Source organism: Oncorhynchus mykiss, chromosome 25, assembly GCF_057628025.1.
Source record: "Oncorhynchus mykiss isolate SJ-2025 chromosome 25, ASM5762802v1, whole genome shotgun sequence".
Classification (NCBI taxonomy): domain Eukaryota; kingdom Metazoa; phylum Chordata; class Actinopteri; order Salmoniformes; family Salmonidae; genus Oncorhynchus; species Oncorhynchus mykiss.
Window position 1 is genome coordinate 17,219,584 of NC_143046.1, and position 12,350 is coordinate 17,231,933.

A 12,350-nucleotide genomic window follows, 5' to 3' on the forward strand; every position below is an offset into this window, starting at 1 on the left:
TCATGCCAGCAAAATGTCAGGCAATAACAATCCTACCTATTCCAAATGTTGTCCCATTTCCAAACCACAAAAAGGAAGGAAATAATTTAGGGGGAAAATCTGTTAGATCTATAAAAAGTAAATCAAATAAAATGTTATTTGTCACATGCCCCGAATACAACAGGTAGACCTTATTGTGAAATGTTTACTTATAAGCCCTTAACCAACAATGCAGTTCAAGAAATAGAGTTAAGAAAATAAACAAAAGTACAACATTTTATAAAAAGTAACAATAACATAACAATAACGAGTCTATATACGGGGGTACCGGTACCGAGTCAATGTGCGGGGGTACAGGTCAGTCGAGGTCATTTGTACATGTAGGTAGGGGTGAAGTGTCTATGCAGAGATAATAAACAGCGAGTAGCAGCAGTGTAAAGACAAGGGGGGGGGGGGGGATCAATGGAAATAGTCCGGGTGGCCATTTGGTTAATTGTCCAGCAGTCTTATTGTCACGCCCTGACCTTAGAGAGCCTTTTATGTCTCTATTTGGTTTGGTCAGGGTGTGATTTGGGTGGGCATTCTATGTTTTGCATTTCTTTGCGTTTGGCCGAGTGTGGTTCCCAATCAGAGGCAGCTGTCTATCATTGTCTCTGATTGGAAATCGTAGCCTTTTTTCCCACCTATGTTGTGGGATCTTGTCCTTGTATTGTTGCTGTTGAGCCCTACAAGGCTGTTGGTTCTCTCTTTCTTGTTTTGCGGGTTATCATTAAAGAGTATGATTAACCTACCCCACGCTGCATCTTGGTCTAATTTCACCAACGACGATCGTTACACTTATGGCTTGGGGCAGAAGCTGTTAAGGAGTCTTTTGGACCTAGTCTTGGTGCTCCGGTACCGCTACATAGGTCCTGGATGGCAGGAAGCTTGGCCCCAGTGATGCACTGGGCCGTTCTCACTACCCTTTGTAGTGCCTATTGGTCGGATACCAAGCAGTTGCCATACCAGGCAGTGATGCAACTGGTCAGGATGCTCTCGATGGTGCAGCTGTAGAACTTTTGGAGGATCTGGGGACCCATGCCAAATCTTTTCAGTCTCCTAAGGGGGAAAAGGTGTTGTCGTGCCCTCTTCATAACTGTCTCGGTGTGTTTGGACCATGTTAGTTTGTTGGTGATGTGGACATCAAGGAACATGAAATACTCAACCCACTCCACCCGCTCCTCCTGGCCCTCCTTTTCCTGTAGTCCATGATCAGCTCCTTTGTCTTGCTCTGCCTGGTTTATGGTTCATCTGAGGGCATAGCGGGATATCTTTTAAGCATCCGGATTAGCGTCCCGCTCCTTGAAAGCAGTAGCTCTAGCCTTTAGCTCGGTGCGGATGTTGCCTGTAAACCATGGCTTCTGGTTGGGATATGTACGTACGGACAGCGTGGGGATGAAATTGTCAATGCACTTGTTAAATGAAACCGGTGACTGAGGGGATATACTCCTCAATGTGATTGGATGAATCCTGGAACATATTCCAGTCTGTGTTAACAAAACAGACCTGTAGCGTAGGATCCGCATCATCTGACCACTTCCGTATTGAGCAACTCACTGGTTCTTCCTGCTTTAGTTTTAGCTTGTATGTAAACAGGAATCAGAAGGATAGAATTATGGTCAGATTTGCCAAATGGAGGGCGAGGGAGAGCTTTGAATGCGCCTCTGTGTATGGAGTAAAGGTGGTGTATAGTTTTTTCCCTCTGGTTGCACATGTGACATGCTGGTAGAAATGAGGTAAACAAATTTAAGTTTTCCTGCATTAAAGTCCCCGGCCACTAGGAGCGCCGCTACTGGATAAGCATTTTCCTTTTTGCATATGGCCTTATACATCTCCTTGAGTGCGGTCTTAGTGCCAGCATCGGTTTGTGGTTTTGAATAGACGCCTACGAAAAATATAGATGAAAACACTCTTGGTAGATAGTGTGGTTTAAAGCTTATCATGAGGTACTCGATCTCAGGCGAGCAATACCTCAAGACTTCCTTAATATTGCGCACCAGCTGTTATTGACAAATAGACACCCCCACCCCTCGTCTTACCAGACGTAGCTATTCTGTCCTGCCGATGCATGGAAAAGCCAGCCAACTGTATATTATCTGTGTCGTCTTTCAGCTACGACTCTGTGAAACATAAGATAGAACAGTTTTTAATGTCCCATTGGTAGCATAGTCTCGAACAGAGATCATCCAGTTTATTCTCCAGAAGATTGCACATTGAACGAATGATAGAGGTGGGTTACCCACTCGCTGACGAATTCCCACAAGGCTGCCCCCTATATTTCCGTCTTTTCTTCATGAAAATGAAGGGGATTTGGGCCTGGTCTTGGAAAAGCAGTATATCCTTCGCGTCGGACTCATTAATTAAAAATCTTTGTCCAGTTCGATGTGAGTAATTGCTGTTCTGATATCCAGAAGCTATTTTCAATCATAAGAGATGGTAGCAGAAACATTATGTACAAAATAAGTTACAAACAATGCGAAAAAACACACAAAATAGCACATTTGGTTAGGAACCTGTAAAACGGCAGCCATCCCCTCTGTTATCAATCACTGGTTACGTGTGAAGACACAGCATACTTTGGTGGAGTAGAAATGATGAGTCTAAAAAGGATGTGATGGTAAAAGTGAGGCATTCTGAACCGCAGGTTTTCAGATGAGGTCATGAAGTAAGAATTGGGGAATTCCGCAGCTAACACGATTGCCTCATTCTCATTCTACATATTCCTTAGGGAATCTTCTGCATTCCTTTTGTAGGGTCACTAAGGCCTTATGTAGGAAGGCAGATGTACTAATAATGGGTAGAATGGGAATATCTTGCGCTTGTTGTCACTTGCTTTTTTAGATGCATGTGCTTTTTACCCCAACAAAGTCTGTTGTCGTTATAACTCAAGTGAAAGATGTGATGTTCATCAATGATAAAGTATGTGTTATAATGTTGGAACAGATAAGACAGGAATATATTGCCACCCAGTGGCCAGAAGTTTTCAAAGCCTGTTTTGCTTGTACAGTACAGTAGTATAAGGCAGAATAATTATTATCGGTTTGATAGACAGTCATCAATAGGCAGGTGAAAACAGCTTCTGACGTAAGCTTGAGAATCACCCTTACACCTTGAGGCTCATGAAGGAGAAGGCCTCTTCTTTGTGACAGAGAATGACAACACTTTCAAAATGGTAGGAATAAAGATTTATTTTCATATGAAGAGGTGGTTTGGATTTGTCTTTTTCTTTTTTACAAGTATGTTTGGATAAAACTTGCAAAAAACTTCTAGCATATCCCAAGAATGGAGACATGAGAAAAGGGGATTTATTGCTGAATGTTAAAATGAAGACACTTCACTGAGTGGAAAATGATTTCCTTGCTGCTTTTTCCATGCACCCAACTACCTGGACCGCTAGGACATGCAGGGGGGTGGGGTGAGAGGATTGGGGGAGGAGTGGGAGGGAGGGGGCGTCAAGGAGACGAGGACAACTGCTGGACAAACACAAACAATGGTTGTGTGTGTGTGTGTGTGTGTGTGTATGTGTGTGTGTGTGTGTGTGTGTGTGTGTGTGTGTGTGTGTGTGTGTGTGTGTGTGTGTGTGTGTGTGTGTGTGTGTGTGTGTGTGAGAGAGAGAGAGAGATTGAGTGAGTGAGTGAGTGAGTAAATATGGAAGGTAGGAAAGATTGGTTGCAAGGGAAGGAGTTAAGGGGGATTTTACATTTCAACTACCACTAGAAGCACACTACCCTCACTGGCAGTATCCCACATTGCAAATCTCAGATTGAATACAGTGTTACTAAGACAAACTAGCCAGAACTTTGGGCCATGAAAAAAACATGAATTTCTCTGTGATAAGTGAAATTCCACAATGATCCTCTGAATTCATCTAAGGAGTTGGTAGTATTTTTTTTAAAGGTACTTATGTGTCTTTTTTTGTGTGATGCATGCATCTCCTGTGAGACTCGACTGGTAAAGGGGCACATTTATGTTTTCATTTAAAACCAACTCCTTTTTCCATTAGGTAGAGGAGCAGGACATTCTCGGGACTCTCAGCCCACTAAATCTCATAATATTTCTGAGGTGAACCCTTTCTGAGGAATGCCTGTAACCCATAGCGGAGTGGGCAAGCTGTTGTCCTGTGTAGGTATAACATGTCCCATGATAATAGGTTATGTTATACTCTATGATGTCATCGTCAAGATGGGGGGGGGGGGGGGGGGGGGGTCGGACAGAGACAGATACATATCAGATCATTCAGTCAATGTGGCCAAGCAAGGTATATGTATGCTAATAATACAGGTATAGGAATGCAACAAAGGATGCAATAATCGATACTACCAAACAGTCTGTTGGCTATGATGAAAAAAAGACAAACCGAACAGATTCAAACACACTGCAGTCCGTCAGTCAACGTAGGAGAGACTTCGCAAGAATGAACCTTTGTGACTTGCCACAGCACTCAGCAATCCAGTGCCATCATCACTACTAGCCAATGCCGTCGTCAACAACATCACAGAATAAACCCGTGTCATTACACTGTCATAGAACAATCATCTAAGAGACTCAACATCAACTACACATCAGCATCTTTCATTTTTAAAACTCCACTTTTTTTTTCAAGTTTCAAGAGTTTCCAAAACTCCCTACTACAACACACATGAAAACAGACAAGGACAAGGGACATAATGGATCTGGCCTATGGACCATGGTGGTTCTTGGGAAATTGAGTTTTTTTCTTCATGGGTTGTGAAAGTCCTGAGACACAGTGCGGCTTTAGTTAAGCTGCTGGCATAGGAACGGGGGTGGGTAGTCCATGTAGGCCAGAATCAGGCTGGATTGACAGGATTGGTTGGATTGGCAGCTCCCTGGCCAATGAATGCTCATGGAAGGAGGTTTTACAGTGCAATGGAGCTTCTGGCAGCATGAGGATTGGCCGGTTAAGTATGTCAGTTTAACAGTGAACACACCCTCATAGCTGAATGGACACACTCAGGGCTCCCCTGCTGTGCCTGCGATCAGACTACAACTCATCATGGAGCACGCATATGCCTGCGCGCGCACACACACACACACACACACACACACACACACACACACACACACACACACACACACACACACACACACACACACACACACACTCACGCCCATTTAAAAACCCTGAACACCTGTGAAGGTACCTTGGATCACCTGCATTCCTCTAAAACAATACACAGACAATGACAGGCGGCGGATGATGACATGAATGACCGATGTAGGTTAGTTGGAGCGACTCATCAAAAACTAGCACATCACTTCCTGTACCAGGACAGGACACCACATCCAGTTGCGTCTGTGATAAATGTCCCCCGTGAAAAAAACAACTGTATGTGGATCATTCTCATGTAAACATAAACCTTTACACAGAGGTGACTCATATTGCATGATGACAGAATCATATCACAGTTCAAACAGGGAGATCCTAAACAGAGGAAGTCAAAGTAAAGAGGTCTATAAAATGAGGAGTCTGTATTAGAAAGGCTACAAAAACTCAACTGGACCTCTGGCTTCAGCACACAGCAAAAGGCACCACAATATTATTCTATTGACTAACTCGTGAAAAAATTGGCACGGAATAATTTTTTCTCTCTCTCATAATGCTGTAAATCAAAAACTTTACATATAAATATTTTTCCCCTATAAAAAAAGTATTTGCTGTTAGCTAGTAGACAATTTTTGCTAAAATGAAAATAAATATTTCATTTGTTTAGAATATCTGTCTGTTATACAAAATAAAAATATGTCTCTACTCCACTGTTGTCTTTAGGTGGGTCAAAGGTTTTGGGGTCAGGGGTTAGAGGTCAGTGGTCAAGGTGGACAGGTCTTAAAGGGGTGTGTTGCCATGTGTCAAGGAGCGCGACTGGGGGAATTTACTGTGTCCGTTGCTGCGGGTGCTTGGTCGCCCCTGTGCCCGGTGAGTCCGTATGTCAGTGGTGGTGCCAGGGGCAGTAGATGATCGGCACCCACGTTCGCACGGCTCCATGTTCATGTTCTGCATACTGAGGAAGGGCGTGCTCTCCCCGTGCCCTTCCTCTTCCTCCTCCTCCTCTTCTGATTGGCTGAAGCTCTGAGAGCTGTAGTCCCGTAGGCCCATTGCACGCTGGGAGAAGTGTCCGTTGAGGCGGTTCCGACGCGGGCGCCGGCGGCTCCTGATTGGTTCGCGGGAGGAGGCGTACTCCTGCGTGGTCTCGTAGGCCTCGTCGTCAGGGAGACGGTAGGGGCTGGACGGAAGGCTGCCCGTGCTCTCCGTTAGGTAGGGTTGGCGTGGGCGGCGGGGCTGTCGGTACAACAGTCCATCCTGCAGGGACAGAAAGAGATGAGACAGTCTCAGAAAAACAACGTCACACACGAGATAATGCAGTCTCCAACTAACAACATCGTACACTACCCAATCAAATCTATAACTAACATTATACACTACCCAATCAAATCTATAACTAACATTATACACTACCCAATCAAATCTATAACTAACATTATACACACCCACTCTAATCTACAACTAACATTATAAACTACCCACTCTAATCTACAACTAACATTATAAACTACCCACTCTAATCTACAACTAACATTATAAACTACCCACTCTAATCTATAACTAACATTATAAACTACCCACTCTAATCTACAACTAACATTATAAACTACCCACTCTAATCTACAACTAACATTATAAACTACCCACTCTAATCTATAACTAACATTATACACTACCCACTCTAATCTACAACTAACATTATACACTACCCACTCTAATCTACAACTAACATTATAAACAACCCACTCTAATCTATAACTAACATTATAAACTACCCACTCTAATCTACAACTAACATTATACACTACCCACTCTAATCTACAACTAACATTATAAACTACCCACTCTAATCTACAACCAACATTATAAACTACCCACTCTAATCTACAACTAACATTATAAACTACCCACTCTAATCTATAACTAACATTATAAACTACCCACTCTAATCTACAACTAACATTATACACTACCCACTCTAATCTACAACTAACATTATAAACTACCCACTCTAATCTACAACTAACATTATAAACTACCCACTCTAATCTATAACTAACATTATAAACTACCCACTCTAATCTACAACTAACATTATACACTACCCACTCTAATCTACAACTAACATTATAAACTACCCACTCTAATCTACAACTAACATTATACACTACCCACTCTAATCTACAACTAACATTATAAACTACCCACTCTAATCTACAACTAACATTATACACTACCCACTCTAATCTACAACTAACATTATAAACTACCCACTCTAATCTACAACTATCATCATACACTACCCACTCTAATCTAAAACTAACATTATACACTACCCACTCTAATCTATAACTAACATCATACACTACTCACTATAATCTATAACTAACATCATACACTACCCACTATAATCTACAACTAACATTATACACTACCCACTATAATCTACAACTAACATCATACACTACCCACTATAATCTATAACTAACATTATACACTACCCACTCTAATCTATAACTAACATTAAACACTACCCACTCTAATCTACAACTAACATTATAAACTACCCACTCTAATATATAACTAACATCATACACTACCCACTCTAATCTACAACTAACATTATACACTACCCACTCTAATCTACAACTAACATTATAAACTACCCACTCTAATCTACAACTAACATTATACACTACCCACTCTAATCTACAACTAACATTATAAACTACCCACTCTAATCTACAACTAACATTGTCCACTACCCACACTAATCTATAACTAACATCATACACTACCCACTCTAATCTACAACTAACATTATAAACTACCCACTCTAATCTACAACTAACATTATACACTACCCACTCTAATCTACAACTAACATTATAAACTACCCACTCTAATCTACAACTAACATTATAAACTACCCACTCTAATCTACAACTAACATTATAAACTACCCACTCTAATCTACAACTAACATTATACACTACCCACTATAATCTATAACTAACATCATACACTACCCACTATAATCTACAACTAACATTGTCCACTACCCACACTAATCTACAACTATCATCATACACTACCCACTCTAATCTACAACTAACATTATACACTACCCACTCTAATCTATAACTAACATCATACACTACCCACTATAATCTACAACTAACATTGTCCACTACCCACACTAATCTACAACTATCATCATACACTACCCACTCTAATCTACAACTAACATCGTTTACTACCCACTTTAATCTACAACTATCATCGTACACTACCCAATTTATCCTACAACTAACATCGTACACTATCCACTTTAATCTACTTTATTCTACAACTAACATTATTAACCACATACTCTAATCTACAACTACCCACTCTAATCTACAACCAAAGTTATAAACTACCCACTCTAATCTACAACCAACGTTATAAACTACCCACTCTAATCTCCAACCAACGTTATAAACTACCCACTCTAATCTACAACCAACGTTATAAACTACCCACTCTAATCTACAACCAACGTTATAAACTACCCACTCTAATCTATAACTAACATTATAAACTACCCACTATAATCTACAACTAACATTATACACTACCCACTATAATCTACAACTAACATTATAAACTACCCACTCTAATCTACAACCAACGTTATAAACTACCCACTCTAATCTCCAACCAACGTTATAAACTACCCACTCTAATCTACAACCAACGTTATATACTACCCACTCTAATCTACAACTAACGTTATAAACTACCCACTCTAATCTACAACCAACATTATAAACTACCCACTCTAATCTACAACCAACGTTATAAACTACCCACTCTAATCTACAACTAACGTTATAAACTACCCACTCTAATCTACAACCAACATTATAAACTACCCACTCTGATCTACAACTAACATTATAAACTACCCACTCTAATCTACAACTAACATTATAAACTACCCACTCTAATCTACAACTAACATTATAAACTACCCACTCTGATCTACAACTAACATCGTACACTAGCCACTTTAATCTACAACTAACATTATACACTACCCACTTTAATCTAAACCTAAAATCGTACACTCTACCCACTCTAATCTACAACTAACATTATACACTACCCACTCAAATCTACAACTAACATCGTACATTACCCACTATAATCTACAACTAACATCGTACATTACCCACTCTAATCTACAACTAACATTAGTCACTACCCACTCTTATATACAACTAACATTGTACACTACCCAGTCTAATCTACAAATAACATCCTACACTACCCACTCTAATCTACAACTAACATTATATACTACCCACTCTAATCTACAACTAACGTTATAAACTACCCACTTTAATCTACAACTAACGTTATAAACTACCCACTCTAATATATAACTAACATTATACACTACCCACTCTAATCTACAACTAACATAGTACACTACCCACTCTAATCTACAACTATCATCGTACACTACCCACTTTAATCTACAACTAACATCGTACACTACCCACTCTAATCTACAACTAACAACATTGTACACTACCCACTTTAATCTACAACTAACAACATTGTACACTACCCACTTTAATCTACAACTAACAACATTGTACACTACCCACTTTAATCTACAACTAACAACATTGTACACTACCCACTTTAATCTACAACTAACAACATTGTACACTACCCACTTTAATCTACAACTAACAACATTGTACACTACCCACTTTAATCTACAACTAACAACATTGTACACTACCCACTTTAATCTACAACTAACAACATTGTACACTACCCACTTTAATCTACAACTAACAACATTGTACACTACCCACTTTAATCTACAACTAACAACATTGTACACTACCCACTTTAATCTACAACTAACAACATTGTACACTACCCACTTTAATCTACAACTAACAACATTGTACACTACCCACTTTAATCTACAACTAACAACATTGTACACTACCCACTTTAATCTACAACTAACAACATTGTACACTACCCACTTTAATCTACAACTAACAACATTGTACACTACCCACTTGAATCTACAACTAACAACATTGTACACTACCCACTTTAATCTACAACTAACAACATTGTACACTACCCACTTTAATCTACAACTAACAACATTGTACACTACCCACTTTAATCTACAACTAACAACATTGTACACTACCCACTTTAATCTACAACTAACAACATTGTACACTACCCACTTTAATCTACAACTAACAACATTGTACACTACCCACTTTAATCTACAACTAACAACATTGTACACTACCTCTTCTAGTTTACCACAACCCGATAAAGGAAGTGGAAAATATGACTCATGAATCCCAGTTGTAATATGGTCTGTTTTCTGCCATTTGTGCAGTCACGTAGTCATGAGTGGGTGTAGCGGCAGGGTCATGATCACCTGGGGGAATCTCAGCAGGGGCTGGTCATCCTCCCGGTGGTAGGCTGCGGTGGCAGGCGGCAGGGCGAGGGCGTGGCACGTGTTGGGAGAGGTGATGTGGAAGGTGGGCACCTGGGGGGACAGCGGGGGGTAGTGGAACTCAACGGGTGACAGACGGGCTGGCGTGGTCAACGCTGACACATACCTGTGAGGAGGAAGGGGTGAAACAGAGACACAAACAAACAACAATTTTTATTAAATCTGGTTCAGAGGCCCAAAACTGAGACCATAGACAACAACTAATATTGTGGTTTTTACATCTACAAATCTTTGGCGAAGATTCAATCTAGTTGTCACACCTGTCGCTGTGAGGTGAATCTCTCAGAGAGTCGTAGGAGTCTCCATACTGCAGGCTGGCTCCCTGAGAACAGCCCCAGTAGGCGGCCCTCTGTGCCCGTGCCTCCATGCAGGTTGGACTGCTGCATTTACTGGTGCCCACTGACGAGGAGAGCGCCCCTGACTGGAAGTCTGAGTTCATACTGTCTGTCCTCTCTATACTCCACGTCCGCTCCTCATGTCTATAGGGAGAGGGCAGTAAGTAAGGAGAGGGCTTTGGGAAATTTCTGATCAGCAGAAATGCGTGCGTGCGTGCGTGCGTGTGTGTTTCTCTACATGTGTGAATGTGTGTCTATGTTTATGTGTGTTACTACAGCACCTGGAGTTGTGGGAGACTGTAGATGAGTGGTGGGATCTGGTGGACATTCGGCTTCCTGAGAAGTTTACGGATTCTTCTGGTCCATGCTGTATAATACTACACTCTGTGGTAGGAGCGTTCTTTGAGATGTACTGTGAAAGGAAGAGAGAGATATGCATTGTGGGAGCTGCATGGGCATGGGCAATATGGGAATAAGGACGTGTTATAACACCCGTTACAAACAAAACACATCTGTTTCTGAGCCTGAGGTAGGTGGTAGGCCCTGTACACACTCAGTTTGTACAACTGGTGTACAATGTATTTGACAAAACAATTGTGATCCAACGGAAGGTTTGTCTGCACAAAAATGTTTACACAGCGATTTTCGAGAAACAATGGTTGTGTAGAAAAGCGTGTGCAGACAAACTCTCTGTAGTATAACAGAAATATCAGTTCTACCACAACTGTTGTGTCAAATGTGTTGTACATCAGTTGTACAACCTGAGTGGGTATGGGGCCGTAGTGACTCACGTCGACCATGGGGATCTCCTCAGGGCCTGGTCCAGGGTGGTTGGGACCGTTAGCCAGCATGCGGTTGGGCTGCTCCACACACTGGTTCTGGTTAATGTTCTGGTTCAGGTGGCCATGCATCTTCTTCCTCTGCTTCCTGTAGGACATATGCAAGAGAAAGTGTAATGAGTTATTGTTCTAGAATACATTGAGAAAGATAGTAGATAAGGAAAAATATGTTGTGTTACAGTCATTTTATAAATGGTGTTCTGTCTGTCATCAAAATACCCAGCTTCAAACATTAATAGTTTTTTTTATATATAATTAGTTAGTAAAGCTCATCTGAGAAGTTTAAAAGCTTAATTTCCGACATTATAGCTGTGGTCATTGTGCAGACCCAGTCAGTGAATGCCTCCTGGGCTCCGTGAAGAACAGGTTTAAATGATGTTATAATGATGCCATTAAAATCAGGGTGGGCTCTGAACAGTACTAGTACGTACTTGGTTTTGCAGTATGCCGCCACACAGACCATGCCCACTACCAACAGTGCCACACAGATGCCTGTGATGGTCAACACGCGCCGCTGGTACAGCTCCTCTGCCTCTGTGAACAAA

General features: G+C 41.1%; 1 protein-coding gene across 1 annotated transcript in view; it reads right to left on the minus strand.

Moving 5' to 3' along the window:
- Positions 1-5,493: 5,493 nt before the first annotated feature.
- The window catches only part of LOC110504389 (pro-neuregulin-2, membrane-bound isoform), a 63,839-nt gene continuing 56,982 nt past the window's right edge, over positions 5,494-12,350 (minus strand). Inside the window, exons 7-12 of the mRNA XM_036970116.2 lie at positions 12,237-12,339; positions 11,758-11,893; positions 11,248-11,378; positions 10,892-11,110; positions 10,554-10,737; positions 5,494-6,337 (exon numbers count right to left, since the gene is read on the minus strand). Coding sequence (XP_036826011.2) covers positions 5,864-6,337; positions 10,554-10,737; positions 10,892-11,110; positions 11,248-11,378; positions 11,758-11,893; positions 12,237-12,339 — 1,247 coding nt within the window. The 3' untranslated portion in view covers positions 5,494-5,863. The remainder of the gene's footprint in view (positions 6,338-10,553; positions 10,738-10,891; positions 11,111-11,247; positions 11,379-11,757; positions 11,894-12,236; positions 12,340-12,350) is intronic.